The sequence below is a fragment of the Branchiostoma belcheri genome, unplaced genomic scaffold (assembly GCF_001625305.1).
Source record: "Branchiostoma belcheri isolate BF01 breed outbred unplaced genomic scaffold, Haploidv18h27 scaffold12, whole genome shotgun sequence".
NCBI classification, from domain to species: domain Eukaryota; kingdom Metazoa; phylum Chordata; class Leptocardii; order Amphioxiformes; family Branchiostomatidae; genus Branchiostoma; species Branchiostoma belcheri.
Window position 1 is genome coordinate 2107472 of NW_017802602.1, and position 16084 is coordinate 2123555.

Genomic DNA, 16084 nt, shown 5'->3' on the forward strand with positions numbered 1-16084 from the left:
CCTACAACAGGAAAGGAACAGCCTGGATCCTTTTTTTACCCTCCCAAAGACAGTTGTCTCCACTGTCCTAGCGAAATGTAAGGACAATGCAGCTGAAATTTCTCCAGAAAGCTTACTTGACTTATTGTATCTCTGTGACTGTCACAGAACTTTCATGATGGGCCTTCAATATTTCATGTACAATGCAGAATTACAGGCTCAGTAAGGGATTGGACATCCGACTTCCATTTTTCATTAAAAAAGAAAACAGGTCTAAAGAAACAATACCACAGGCTGTTGTGCATCATTAAGATCCATCAGACTACCTTTGGGACCTAGGTTGTTAATGATGTAATCTGGCAACAGAGAACAATCCAATGCATTGTGTAGCTCACGACAGACACTACTGTAATTTCATGTCACCCAGACAATTCACCATACACTGAATTTTCTTGGAAAGTAATGTCTGAAAGAAATATGTTTGGTCTTGACAGATACAGCATTTTGCCAATCATTTGTACATTTCTTTCTCATAAAAAGTCGAACAGCTTTTGCCAGGGCTAGTACAGATTTTGGTTACTAGTACTGGTATTATCTTTGAACGGAGGAGACAACTGGCTTTGGTACATAGACTTAGTAGGTACTGCATCTACCGTAATGGATCACTGCTAGTCTCAATACAGTAAGCCAAATCCTTAGACAATCTGACGTGCCGTTTTTGTGTTGTTTTGATGTGCTGTTTTTGTGTTGTTTTCACCGGGCGGTTGTTACTTCCATTTCTACACACACACATTTTTGTAGGAGGTTCTGAGTTTTCTGTTCGATCGGGTTTCCTGACCTAGCTAGCTCGGTTTTCCCCTTCCTCGATTTTTTTTCTTCTTCATAATCTCTCTCTTTCTCCTCACGTTTGTTTTTTCTTCACAGTACATCACACCATTCCCAGCAACACACTCAAGTTTTGTTTCTCCAGTCAGGTTCGTTCTCCGTTGTGCAAAGTTTTGTCCTCCAGGAATCTCCGACTACTTCTTGATGTGCCTCGACGACGTCGATCGCCCGGTCGTGTCTCCGTCTTTCTCTCGCCCTGACGCGCTTCCTCTCCGCAAACCTACACGTAAAAAAAATGATAAAAGACAACGTTAGGGAAGCCACGCCACAAAGCAAGCCTAAATTCCACGTAAAACAAGAGGAAGGGAAAAAAAACAAACAGACGAACCCAGTGAGATAGAACAGGGAAAGACGAAACAAAAGAATTTCTGCACATAAAAAAACAGCCAAAGACACTAAAAAAAAAAGGCAAAGACACTAAAAAAAGGCAAAGACGCTAAAAGAAACCCAAAGAATAAGCGACAGCAGTTACACAGCAAGAGAAGTGAGACAGTATCGACATGAGGTTTAAAAAGTGGACAGCAGGGGAAGTAAGAAGGGAAGGGATGAACCACTAACAACGACACATGCAGTCATGCTGACGTCACGGGGGACAAATCGCACCAAGCAACGTTCTTCTCTAGGAAGTGCAAGTATTTTTTTTTTTTGGATGGGGGGGTAAGTTTGCCGAGGGGAGTTGTACTGATATGTAAGTAAGTTGTATTATTATTAATGTTTTTATACTTAATTTTTGTACTGATATGTAAGTAAGTTGTATTATTATTAATGTTTTGTGCACACCCCCTGTTGTGGGTAATGTTTTACGTGAAAGGGGGACGGGATGCGGTGGCGTTGTAACCAGGGCAAGCTGCATCTAGACTTCAGACCATCCCATGCTACGGTACAGGGTTACGTACTTCCGTAAGAGGCTTCGGGCGTGATGTGGGAAGACTTTCTCCTTTCGGCCTTGGCCCGTTTCTGTTTGGGACCTAGAGAAGGGGTGATGAAGACAGTCGGAATCTTCACACCACGCCTCCGCCACTCACACGATCGGCACACCGCCGCCGCACACGGGGGATGCGCAGGGACCAACCACTACAGAGCTTGCAATTTCTCATTCCGAGGCCTCACTGACTCAATTTTATGGATGACATCCGCTGGAGACTTCTAAACTTGTGAGCGCGGGCAAATGAAAATGATTCCGGCCAAAAATAAAAACGCTGCTAAACCACAGGAATACAAACTAAGCTTTGAATTTGTGGTAGTACATAGGCAGGTATAAGACAAGCCAGCACATGCTGACCATTTCTTGAGTCGTGGAGCTTCAGTAGCCTAGGTGCCATCCTCCAGAGTTACCACCGGCTCCTTGTTGTCGCTAGCTACCATGGACTACAGAGGATGGCACCCAGGCCAGAGCCTCGGAGGACGTGATTATTATTTTTTTTTACAACAGGCAAAAATCAATGTGAGCGCAGATGTCATCCATAAAATCAAATCAGTGTGGCCCAACTTCTCTTTCTTTCCTTCTTTCTATCGGTTGCAGTCGAGTCAAAACGGCATTCGTTCGTTCGTTCGTTCGTTCATTTGCTAACTTCTTAGTGACGATGCAAACTGTGTGAGTGGGTCCGTGCTCATGCGGACTAGAGAAAACCTCAAGAACACATCAGACGTTGGGGTGGAATGAGGTATGTGAGGTACAGATATAAACCACAAGGTCTGTACAAAACACTGCTCTGCATCCTATTAACACATTCGATTTATTGGTTTGCTTGGTGAGCAACCATGGTGCCAAAGTAGTTGGTTTGCATTTGCTATTTCAAACTGTATTTTGCATGTTTTATGTTCTTGAGCAAAAGATCTTAAAACCACATTTGTGCTTGCTATCTGATGCTCACAAATCCATGTGAATAGAAATGTTGGTTAATACTCTAAGTAACAAGGGCTAGTCTTTGAAGCCAACTGGAAGAATTTTGAAATAGTATACCAAATGATACTCCTAATTATTCTAGTGTTTTAAACTGGTTACATTAATCTTTTACATGTATTTGGGTTTCTTTCATCTTTTCTTGATGACTTTCAAAAAGCTATTTTTTAAACAAATTTTGAGAGAATTGGCATTTGGCAACTTTTTTTCCAAGCTTCGTGAACTGTGATGTTACGGTAGAACAGTGAGTAAGTACAGACCTTGAGGTTAGAGAGTCGACACGAAAAACATCCTGGAGGAAAGGAACATACACATGACCTTCAACTGCGACCCTGATGCCCCCCTCCCCCATCTAGCTATCTCCAAGTGGCTGAGGACAGATGCTCAGGCTGCATTATGGGTCTCATAGGCTGAAACCTGGGCAGAGTCTGTGAAGGATAGTACCACTCTGGCAACAGAAGAAAAGCCACCACCAAACGTAAAGCCCTCAAGAAGATAGGGCAAGTCAAGGTAAACAGACCAAGACGTCCTTTTGAAATAAGTTGAGTTTTGAAGAGTTTGGAGACGCTTGAAGAAAACACACTGATCTTGTATTGGTAATTTTGTTAGGTTAGTTGACCATCAAAAGAGGAAAGTGTACAATCATCTGAGGCACTTGTGGCACACTTGTTTTGATTTCTATAGCCCTTGAGTGCTGTTCCTCAGTAAGTGTATCTCTTGGGGAAACAGAGCATTACATACAATGAATGAGAAGACCTTCAAATTTGTATAGATTTAGCTTCTGGTCTGAATCATCATTGTTATCATCAAGTGTCGATCTTTGGCCTTGGTAAATTTTTTAAACAGTAGTATCTGACAAAACACTAGAAAATTGTACAGACTCAACTTCCGATTTAAATTGTGGTGAACTGCACTTTTTGCAAGAAATTTGAGAGAAAGATGCAAGAATTTTGCGAGCGCAAGCCGTTGAACCACACCGCCAGCCAGCCGACCAAACCAGCCCTGCGTACCTAGCCCAGAGTTCAGCCCTGTTCCCACCAGGTTCCCAGAGTGTATGTGAGAGGCGGACATACGCGCCGGGTCAGTACGCCCTGTCGCCGTCAGGTCAGAGGTCGACACATTGGGCGCCGTCCCGCGGTGCAGCCGCATGCTCACTCTCCGCTCCCGCTCCGCCCGGGACAAAGGTCGTGGAGAGGTCGCTGAAAGGTAAGAGGTGAGAGGTCGTCTTACTGCACCGGAGCCAGCATAGAACGTACTGTACCTGCGCGGAACCCCTAATGTATCGTGCATAGCACTTCGGCAGAACATCTCATATAAGGTCGTATTCACGTATATAACGTTAATATCACGACTGTAGTTTCCAAATGTTATGGTGGAAAAGCAGGGCTCTACCCAAGCAATGAAGCAATTGTGCTTTCTAGCACCTCTCCCAAAATGTTCAAATTTAGGCCTTTCTCAGTTAGTATTTCCACGAAGATTTGATTATGGGAACACCTCTCCCCTAAGGATTTCTGAGGAGACCCCTAGAAAAGATATTGTCTGGCAAAATTACAGGCAAAGTTCTGATGCGAAGTTGACCAAACGTCAAACGTGAAAAATCAGGGTTTCACACAGGCGCAGTACGTTCTGCCGACGTGCTAAAAGAGCCAAACACAGGGGAGGGTTAGCCACACACCAACCAGTTGATTCCTCTTGCAGCCTACCTAAAGTTAGAATTTCCAAAAAAATGTCTAAACTGTGGTTAGAATGTTTTGGAAAAAAGCTGAAAAAAACACCACCTAATCTGTCCCCAGCCACTAACTACACATGGTAGAAACTTCAATGTAAGCCTAGTTGTTACTGATTATGAGCAAGAATCTACATTGGGAAGATTTTTTAAGACAAAAATCAGAGCTTGAAGAATCAACAGTTTCTCAACATCAAGCTTACTTGAGGCATTACACAAGTCACAACACACAAGCCATTGGTTAGTTCAATCACAGTTAGCTGAACGCTGGCCACAATCAATTTGAGAAGAGAATGGCAGTTTGGATATCTGATTAAGATTTCTAAAACCAGAAAAAAATATAGAGTAAGGATTCTCTTTCAATGCATTGGCATGTGATTGATATACCATTGTACATTAAAAATCAAGGTAAAATACAATACTTACAAATGTAAGGGTTAAAATTTCCATTCTCTTTCCAAATCCAAAATGACCAGTGTTTTGGTACTCCACACAAAAATTAGTACGTGCTGACAATCAAGCTTCTAACAGCCCAACCAGTGGAGGGGCAGCTAGAAGCTTGATGTAGTCAGGCTAAAGTCATTGACTAACTTTTGGCCATAATGTAGGACTAGATCATTTGTTAGTACAAATGTACAGTATTTTCCATCAAGCTTCTATGGGCCCGACCAATTTGGAAGGGCAGCTAGAAGCTTGATTAGTCATTAGGCTAGATCATTGTCTTGTGTTACGGTTAGTCATCAAGCTTCTAGTAGCCTGACCAGTGGAAGGGCCTCCAGAGGCCAAACCAGTGGAAGGACAGCTATAAGCTTGATGTACATGTAGTCATGAGGCTAGAATCATTAGTAAGTGTTGACAATCAAGCTTCTAGGGGCCTAAGCAATGGAAGGGATGCAAGAAGCATAATGTAGTTAGGTTTGATCACTATTGAGTGTTGGCTATCATGCTTCTAGTGTCCCAACCAGTGGAAAGTCTGCTAGAAGCTTCATGTAATCAGGCTAAATGATTGGTTAGTTCCTGTGCTGCGTTCCCTGCTACGACATCCAACTTACGAGCAGCAGGCGAGGGCGTGGCGGCCTGTGGGCTGGTGGCGTCCCCGGTGCGTAACCTGCCCGCGGTGGCGGTGCCGGTGAGCGCCCGCGGCGTGGAGGTCCGCGGGTTGTTGTGGTGGTGGTGCCGGTCCTCTCTCCTGTCACGGTCCGTGTCGTCTGAACTTCTACTGCTGCCACCCTGGTAATAACATCGGGGAGGGGAAAATAGAACCACAAGGATTAATAATCAGGCCATAGATATCGTAAGTACAGTCAAATCGTTACAAGTGACCACCTCTATATAAGGACCACCTGGCCACAATGACCAACATTAGAATCTAGCCGTAGCTGTTCACATAAAGCAGATTTTAAGGGTCCTTTGAGTGGTCTTCTTGGGCAGTTTTGACTGTAAAGGTAACAAGATGAAAACAGTGTGCTTGGATCTGACCCAAAGGTGTGTACCAAGGTACAGATTTTCCTGGCATCAAGCTCTTGTTTTCATCTTCGAGTTTAGCATTATTTTTTCCAGATCTGAGAACCAACAAATTAATTCAGGGTAGCCTTATATGTCAAATCATCGGGCAAAAGTTGCAGTGTAGGCCTCATGCAGTTTTACCAGTTTCCAATGATCAGCAGAACGTTTCTTCAATTTGTCCTGGTCAAAGATAATTTTTAATTTTAAACATTCAATGTTACATGATTGAAAGTTGTGAAAGCTAGACAAGAAAACATTGTTTTAATCTGAAATTTAGATACTATTTCATATTCAATCACCCAATCCAAGCGAAAATTTTCAATAATACGGAGCTTTTTGTCCTACATATAATTTCATACTTAATAACAAGATAAAGCACATCAAATAAAGCACGTTCAAAGATTGGAAAATCACATCAAATCTTCAACTAAACAAACCATACCAGTTCTCACAAATTTGTTATAAGAGTTAAGAAATTGGAGGCTTTACATTTTTTTAGGCAATTGTTAGTTTTTCATCTACTCACTGCAAAAGCCCATTTCTAGTGTTATAAGGAAGCCTGATCAAATACATAATAGAAACTTTTCATCAATCATTTCTATAGGCACAAGCATCTGAATTCCACAAGGTGTAAGTAAATGTACAAGAGCACTGCAATTCATTTTCAATTCATCTATCGATCAAATTGTCATGTCAATCTTAAAGGCTCAAAGGGGTCAAAGTACATTGTAGCACCACACAAGCATGCAAGACACCCCCGTCTTCCCCTAGCAGAAAGAATGTGAACTGCAGGAAACCAAATCAAACCTCCCCACCCCTCATGCAAAAAAAAGGTAGTAGTAGAGTAACAATCTGGAGGGCCAAACCTCGTTGGTACTTACAAATTTTAGCATATTCCAGTCAAACACGTAGTCATAAGTGAACCCCTGCCTATGAAACAAATTTCGGAACAACTGCCTTAGATACGAGTAGTCTGGTTTGTCGTCAAAGCGAATCGATCGGCAGTAATTTAGGTAGGTCGCAAACTCCGCTGAAAAGAGAAAAAGAAATGAGAGGTTCACAAAACGGATCTAAGTGACGGTATATCAGGGCCTGCGCTGGCTGCACCTGGGGTGCTGTGTGGTCTCGTCAGATGAACTTCAACTTCACGAAATTCTGACTAAAAATAAGTCAAAATGTAAGATAAAATTGAGATTGACAAAAAGTGGCGAAAATGTACATCATTCCTCATAACATTTTTGTCAAATGTTTTCAAATTAGGTACATGCTTGATGAGTTCAAGTGTCAAAAAGTAAGAGCAAAGTTTGTTTCAATGTTGACAGAAATGACAGTTTTTGTGGGTCTAGATTTGAATTCTACACCTTAATTTTAACCTTCTCCCGACTGCCTACCCTTGTGAACAACACAAATTTGATGTCAAAAGGTTACTTTAGCAGGGAGCAGGTTAAACTATTCAACTTAAAGCTTTCGAATACTTCAGAGGTATCCTGACAAACCACACAAAACTCCAAGTCTAGCCAAGCAGGCCCCTGAAACGTATATATATAAAACAGTAGCAATACTTACAAGGTGATACAAATTCCAGTCAAACACGTAGTCATATGTGAACCCCTGTCTATGGAACAGGTTTCGGAACAATTGCCTAAGATACGAGTATTCCGGTTTTGCATCGAACCGGAGCGAGCGACAGTAATTTATGTAGGTCGCAAATTCCGCTGGAAGAGAAAGAGACGCAAAAACACAAACTTTAAAAACCTCGACCCCCTAAAGATTGGAGCAGGTTTTATGGAGGTAAAAAAATGATGTGCTACCTTACGTGCAAAGTGAAAAGACTACTTTACACTTGTATAAACTTCAACTAAACCTTTTAACACTTGTATAAACTTGAACTACACTAAGTTTAAAGGAAATGACAAGTCACAGGTGAGTTAAAAACAACCACATCTTTAAACCAACCACAACAGTTACTGTGAAGGTACATTTCGATGGACACACTTAGTGATGCATACCGGTTCACTGGACTTGGATCCGGACTTGTAAGAATGTTTAGGTCCAAGTCCAAAAAAACCTAAAAGTCAAGAACCGAGTCCGGACTTATTACCATAAAAGACCATTTCACATACCCCTTTTCTTTTTAAACCACCTAAAACCTTCCGTAGATTCAAAAATCTTTGCTGTAAAATGAAGAAAACATTGCCATCGGGCATCGTCAAGTACAGGCCTCCATGTTATGTGGCCAAAGTTTCACCCAGACAACATTGCAAGGTTGCCAACATGCAATTTTGTATATGCCATGGGTTTAGGTCCAGACTTACAAGTCCGGACCTGAACCTAAACCTCTGGACTTGAATCCGGACCTGAACCTAAAATTGGGTTTAGGTATGCATCACTAGACACACGTGACACCAATGCCACACAAATTTGACATCATGGATAACATCATCTGAAGATGTATCTGCACAAAAAACATTGTCAACAGCAGATTTCTATTACCCTGGGTGCCATCCTCTGTAGTAACTGCTGGCTTTCTCTTTTCATTTGCTACCACATCACCAGTTACTTGGAGGGTAGCAAGTGACAGGAGGAAACCAGCATTAATTAACTATAGAAGTTGGAACCCAGGTTAAGATTTCATAACATTTTCTGAGGGTCATCCATGATATCAAATCTATGTGGTCTTATGACAATATAGAATCTGATCCAAAAGTTGCTCTACACATATAAAGTTTTAGGGATGTGACTTATTTAAGACTAAATCTGCAACTGCCTCTTCAAAAATCTAACCAAAAGCAACAGTGAAGAAAAAGGTGATTTATTCCATAATATATCTATACTTGTAACTTCACAGCCACATATTTTGTAGTTATAGAGTTTAAGCTTGTTCCAACACAAAGAAATAACTCACCATAAATTTTTGGTCGAATATTTTGGTGAATATTTCTTTGTGTTGGAACAAGCTTACACTCTAAAACTATGGATTCTACCAACGCAAGAGTTTTATACCAAACACTTCCTACTACACACAGACAGTGGTGCTTCCACCACTGACACGAGAACTTACAGGGATATCCCTTGCACAGGACCTCTATGGGAGTGGACATTTTCTTTTCGGATATCCTCTCGTATTTCTGGCGCTTGGTGGCGGCCTTGAGGCCCTGCCACGGCAGACTGCCCAGGTTAAAGTACATCAGGACATAACCCAGAGACTCCATGTCGTCTCTTCTGCTTTGTTCTAGAGGGAGGGAGAGAAAAGACAACATACAATACTTTATACAGCGATTGTACAAAGTATAAGTGGTATCTACTGCAGTTATAGTAAAGAACATCAGGTTAAAGTACATCAGGACATAACCCAGAGACTCCATGTCGTCTCTTCTGCTTTGTTCTGCAGGGAGGAAGAAAACAAAAACATACAAAATTTACATAATGTACAACAATTGTACAAGGTGCAAGTGGTATCTTCTGCAGTTATAGCATAGAGCAAACATACTATGAGACTGCGACGAAAAGGCTAAACTTTATGTCCAACACTAATAGTAAATTTGGACTTGCCCAATTTACTTTTAGTGTTGGACATAACTTTTTGGCTTTTATATGTTTTACACACATGCTAAAATACTATGAGACTAACATACCTTACAAAAGACTTTTGAAAAAAAAAAGAGAATTTGGGATGAAAATATCCTTCTACAATCATTGGTGGAATTTCTAGCATTGTGTAGCAGAATAGTGCAAACATACTTTGAGACTAAATGTGCTCTGAAATGCTATTTCCTGCATTTTGAGGAGCAAATTTTGCTGGCAGTCTAAGCTTGGTTTAATGGCAATCTCTTTCCATATATTTGCAGACTAATTCCTTCAAATGATGGAAAGACAGATGCTGAACACTAAGTTCATGTTTCAGAAAGCAGAACACATTTCATGACAAAAAATGCTCAAACAAACAAACAAACAAACAAACAAACAAAAACAAACAAACGCACCTATTCCTAAGTGGGTGTTGATGGAGGCGTATCTTGCCGTGCCCGTCAGGTTTTTGTTCTCTCTGTAGGGTATGTGTTGGTGGGTCCTGGCGTCCCGGTATTTCTTGGCCAGCCCAAAGTCGATAATGTACACCAGGTTCCCCTTCTTACCCAGACCCATCAGGAAGTTGTCCGGCTTCACGTCTCGATGGATGAAGTTTTTGGAGTGGATGTATTCTATCCTACTTATCTGTGTGGAGGGAGGGGCATGGAAGAGAAGACATGTGTATGTAGAGTTAGAGATACCGAAACCTGTAGTCTGCATTTTGCAGAGGCATTTTCAATGTTGCGGAAGATAAATCAATTAGCAACTGAAAAAATTGTCTTACTTGTTTTGAGTTAGTTAAAAATTCAAATTCAAGCTTAGAAGAGAGGCTGTAATTCAGTTTTGGTGAGCATTCTACTTTAAATTGTACATCAAATTCTTTTCTGTGCCCCCAACTTTGATGTTAGGTGCATATTGTTCCCAAAAAATGAATTCAAATAAGAATAAAGTATCATGCAAATAACACAAAAAGCAGTTAGCCCTTGCAACCAACACAAAGCAGACTCAAAAGAAATATCCCCATGGCCTTCCTCACAATGACTGACCCACCACATAGTGATCATGTGACATAGGTTATGGGTCAAAGGTGAACACCAGTCTATACCCACTAGTGTTGAGGAAGGCCACAGAAATGGCTGAAAACAAGCTGCTTCATTGTTCCAACTGTGCATGTGCGGCTTTATGTATTGTGGGTAATAGGTCAAAGTTGACGGGCCCCTGCCTGAATCTCAACTTTGACTTTTGACCCACAATGTTTCACACAGCGCATTCGCAGTTGGAACCATGAACACAGTTATTCCTTGAGTCTGCTTTCTTGCGTTGACAAATCAATTATTTGACAACACCAGATGAGTTTCCAGTTGCGAGAACATGAAAAGCATCCGTGTTAGGCAGACAAGACCCGATTTACATGTGGGGGAAAATCTGATGGTACAAATATACTGTATACACACACAGGAGTGTATGAAAACTGCGTACATCAAATTTCTCCTGCATGTAAATTGGCCTGCTTTGACGTATGTCAAGAACGTACCTTCAGATTGTACGCTAGCACTTGAGGTAAGGTACGTTCTTGATGTATGTCAAAGCAGGCTGATTAACACACAGGAAAAATTCGATGTGCACAGTTTTCTATACGCTTGCGTGTGTACGCATTTTATGCACCATCAGATTTTTGCCTGCGTGTAAATCGTGTCCAAGTCTGTTATGTTGTTAGTGTGTTGTTAGGAGTGGAAAAAAAGGGCACCACCGACCAACCAACAAGTGAACGGAAAAACAATGCGTAAGTGTGAAGTGGCGCACACGGTGACGCGTAGCTTGGGAGACGCATATAGAGGGAGGGCGACAGAGAATCATCGAAAACTTCAATCAAAAACGTCCGACCAGACCAGACCACGTCCGATGCGATCCGTGGTAGGCGGGGGGACCAGAGATCGAGGCATGCTTACCAGTTGGTCGGCCAGCAGAAGGACAGTCTTCAGGCTGAACTTGCGCGAGCAGAAGTTGAAAAGGTCTTCCAAGCTAGGCCCGAGTAGCTCCATCACCATTACATTGTAGTCCCCCTCTGCCCCACACCATTTTATGGTAGGAATCCCGACTAGTGTGCAAAAAGGGGAAAAGGAAAAAATAGAGTCACCATTAGCCCATGCACCCTTACCAATTGGTCTGCTAAGAGAAGAACAGTCTTGAGGCTGAACTTCCGCATACAGAAGTTGAAAAGGTCCTCCAGGCTGGGGCCCAGGAGCTCCATGACCATGACATTGTAGTCGCCTTCCACCCCACACCATTTGATCGTAGGAATCCCCACTGTTCGGAGAAAATAACACGTTATGCTGGAAGACACACACACAGGGGGAATGGCCTGGGACAATCCTACAGGAGGGAGGGAAAACATTTCATAGGGTTCAATACACCTTTCACACAATCACAGAACAATGTACTAATGCAGTGTATATCTGGAATAAGCCTCTGCCAGAAACCTTGCTTGCTTCTGTCACTGCATTTTCATTAGCGATTAGTATTCCTGGAGTCCTAACAACTGACTATCACAACATAATACAGTAGTACCAGGGTTAATGTGAAAAAACTGTGACTGTGAGCAAGATTCTTATAGTAAATTTTTCTACATATTTTCATAGCAACAAAGTCTTATAATTCCTTATCTATCAATCTTAATAACAACTTTAACACAAGGCTGGCTGACCCATTTTTTCAGTGTAAAGTTTCAGTGTATACTACTGTACCTACAAAAGTGTGTGTTGTGTCCTTGCTCCCCATAGCTACCCAGACATGTGCATCCAGCCGTAACTTCATAAATCATCTGGGTTAGACCAAACCAAACCAAAACAGAACCAATTCTGCTAAGCAGAACCATGTTTCCAACATAATGCTTATGGCTATCCAGCATGTATGTTTAGATTCAGAATGTTTACAGGTGTATATATACCAAGAAAACAGAATGTTTACAGACATAAGCACATTTTCCACAAGTCTTCTGACTGCTTATGTCTACAGACCAGCAGAGAAGTTTATAATCAGAATGTTGACCAGTGTGTATGACAAGAAAACCGACATGTTTACAAGCTCTAAGTTCATTTCCAACAGGTCTTCTGGTTATGTTTTAGTAGCAGTCCAGCAGTCAAGTTTATAATCAAAACATTGACCAGCATATAATGATATATACCAGGAAACCAGCATGTTTTCAAGATCTATCTTACTCTAAGCCTATTTCCGACAAGTCTTCTGACTGCTTACGTCTATAGTATAGGCCAGCAGAGAAGTTTATTATCAGAATGTTGACCAGTATGTATACCATAAAAACAGCATGTTTACAACATCTTAGCCCATTTCCAAGAGGCCTTTAGGGCTGTTTATGTCTACAGTAGGACAAAACAGAGGAACGTCAACACCACTGCTGCCATGTTCTCACTCAACATGAGACGGCTCTAGAGACCAGGCAGGGAGATTGGAACATTCCTGGAGCCTGCACCACTTCTGGTGTTTCCTGTTTCGACCGAAGGGTGTTACACTTGTCTACCCTCTCTCAAATCACAGTGCAAACAGTTGAAACCAAATGTCACAAGACATAGAAATTTGTGAAATACAGCAAATACTGGAAGCCAAAGCCCAGGAAAAATAGCCCCAGATTTACCAACATTTCTTATTTTTTATCATTTAACATGTTTGTGGAAGGATTGACATAACAGGTGACTATCAGTGAGAAAGGCACCAAATACTGTTTATCATTCCACGTGAGCCTCAACAACTGTGCATGCGCACCGTTGTCATAGTAACAGCCTATTTCACACCAGAACAACTCTTCAGAATATGTCTGTGACGTCAGAACCGTAGACAGTTTAAAATTAGATTCTCAGCCTCCAATGTGATTACGTACGATCTGTCTGTAAGGATGACATTACAGGTGGCCCAAAATTGTCTAGGATGGTTATTTATGAAGACCTGACTGTGTCCTTTTCTTTTGATTCAATTGTGTGTGTGTGTGTGTACGTGCATGTATGCACGTTCCCTACTTTTGTTCAACATAATTGTACTGTGCCATACAAGTTTAATGGGAAAAGGGTAACCAGCAAATTACTTCCTGTTCAAAGTATTGAAGTATTGATTCTAGTTAGAATGGTTCACCAATTAAAAACACTTGACATTCTAACACAAAAACTGCAGTCTCTTCCTGCATTTATTTTTTTTCTGAATATATCTGCCCTTGGATCCAAAGGTTACCATGCTAAATGCTAAGCCAAGTACAGTCACCTGAAAATCCCTTGCCTTTTGGCTCCTGTGCTCAGCTCTAGATCTCATGCCAGGCTCAGTTTTACACAGCCACACAGGCACATGATGTAGACACTGGCCATGGCAGCCTGCCAACCTGATTCTAGAACCTTAACCAGGGTTCAAAATACTCCCTCACTCAGACATGGGTAAAACAAAGACCAGCTTCGCAACATTGTATCATTTTATGCAAAGAAACAGTTACTCAAGCAACTGGATATGATTTCGGAAACCATCAAATGTTTCAGGTAGCATCCACTACCTTTTGTTGAAGTGACACTGTATCATTTTATTTTATACAAACATAGCAAGAAACAATCAACGATGGATTGGACTGGAAAGATATACACTGATCTGGCTAATGTCTATTATACTTTGTAATTAATTAAACTGCTAATTTACAGCCAAGAACAGTCATTACTCATTCGTATTATCATTATGTAATTTGTACAGTATCAAAATTTATTCTACGACTATTTGTAAAATTTGGATGGGGTATACTGTATAGCTAGATTCACTCCCAGAACCAGTGTGTAAAAAGGTACAAACTTTGGTCTGTTTTTGCACTGATTTTTCAGTTTATCCTTTATTGATCCCTGACCTATACAACTGTGCCACAGGCCAAACCAAGGGACCAGTACCAGGAAAAAGACTGACTATTTTTGGTCGGGGGTGAGTCACCGATACAAGGGAAGGGGTATTATTAACCGGGGGAGTACCATTACATAACCCTCTCCATCATTCTGACTGATGGGTAAGACATCATTAGCTCATCCAAAGGACACACAGCTGTGTACCCCCCTCCCCCATCACAACTCACCTTCAAGATTAATATTTCACTGTAAAATCTTCAAGTGTTTGTTTTAATGTCAATCCAATGTTTTTCATGATATTTAGTCCTCTTCGTCATTACAAGAGATGTGAACAAGGAATATATGACATTGACATGTGATAACACCAATACCTCTCACCAAAAACTGTACAGCCACGAGTGTACAGTGCTCACATCAAAAATAGCTGTATGTGTGTATTGTGCTTGATGTGTATGGAGTATGTACATGATGTGAAGTTGCAAACGTGTTTGTGCAGGTGAAATACTAGTACTGCAGATTTACATGTACTTCAACGTTCAAAGCTATTTTCTGCTAGGCATCCACGTATGGATAATATTTTGGTTGCTACTTGAGTAAAAGCTTGATATTTTAATTATCAACAGGACTTGGGACTTCTCCCAAGACAAGTTATCTTTCTAAACAAGCCTGCTAAAGGAGACTTGGCAAGCTAACTGTGTTCTGTAACAGTAACTTGTACAAGTGTATCACTTCATTTATCTATACTGTTGATACACTTGTAGTTACAAACTCTGAGCCAAAACACACAAGTGTGGCGGACTTCTCACACAAGTGTTTGTAACAGTGTGTAGCGAATAAGCAGGGTCTGTGTGTCGTGCGGCTATTTTAGGGGAGGAATGCCACGCGTTGGACTGCCCCGAGACACATGTACACATGTGTCGTTTTACAGCGGATCACAACAAAAACATTGGGGTCTCGTAACCATAGGGCTGTTCGGGCAAGTGAATGTGCCCCTACACTAAATTTTTTGGATGCAAAGTATAGCCACTAAAGTGTTCGGAGCAAGTCAAACCACCTTATTTCAATAAACAAAGCATCCAACATAATAAACTCCAAAATAAGATAAATTTCCTTGGTGGTAGTAAAATTATACATTGAAATATTTATATTTTGGGGGCGTCAAAAGTTGGTTCGGGCAAGTGAAAATGACCTTGCACTTGTACAAAATTTATGTCCCTTGCAGGGATCCATCCCCCCAAAAAAGTCTAGGGTCTGCAGTTTTTTCTAGGGTCGGTTGGGAAACAGGAAACACAACATTTTTTTTTTCCTAGGCCTTACGTATGCAGGAGTTGCACAATGTAACAAAGGGGATTTTGAAAGAAAGCAGCAGAAAGATGTTACATGGGTCTCCCCATAAATTCTTAGGGGAGAGGTGCTCTCTAATTTTTTTATGAAAAATCAGCAAATTTTCAAGAAAATACTAAGAGAAAAACCTAACTTTGAACATTTTGGGAGAGGAGCTAGGATTTTTGGGGAGAGGGGAGCACCCTTGCTTCATTGCTTAGGGAGAGCCCTGATGTTCATATTGTCCTCTCGGATCCATCGTGAGATTTCAGGCATAAATGTTTCAGTAATCAGGTCCAGCTGGTTCCCACGAGG

At 41.3% G+C, this 16084-nt stretch overlaps 1 protein-coding gene across 5 annotated transcripts in view; it reads right to left on the reverse strand.

The window, feature by feature from the left end:
- Positions 1 to 846: 846 nt before the first annotated feature.
- Positions 847 to 16084, reverse strand: part of LOC109462811 (casein kinase I-like) — a 23623-nt gene continuing 8385 nt past the window's right edge. Inside the window, exons 3-9 of one of the 5 annotated variants that reach the window (XM_019759428.1) lie at positions 11516 to 11664; positions 9983 to 10211; positions 9061 to 9231; positions 7566 to 7714; positions 5546 to 5723; positions 3778 to 3966; positions 847 to 1084 (exon numbers count right to left, since the gene is read on the reverse strand). In XM_019759428.1, coding sequence (XP_019614987.1) covers positions 999 to 1084; positions 3778 to 3966; positions 5546 to 5723; positions 7566 to 7714; positions 9061 to 9231; positions 9983 to 10211; positions 11516 to 11664 — 1151 coding nt within the window. In that variant the 3' untranslated portion in view covers positions 847 to 998. Of the gene's footprint in view, positions 1085 to 3777; positions 3967 to 5545; positions 5724 to 6880; positions 7030 to 7565; positions 7715 to 9060; positions 9232 to 9982; positions 10212 to 11515; positions 11665 to 11724; positions 11874 to 16084 lie in introns of all 5 variants that reach the window. The other 4 variants (XM_019759429.1, XM_019759427.1, XM_019759426.1 and 1 more) reach the window with 4 other exon arrangements.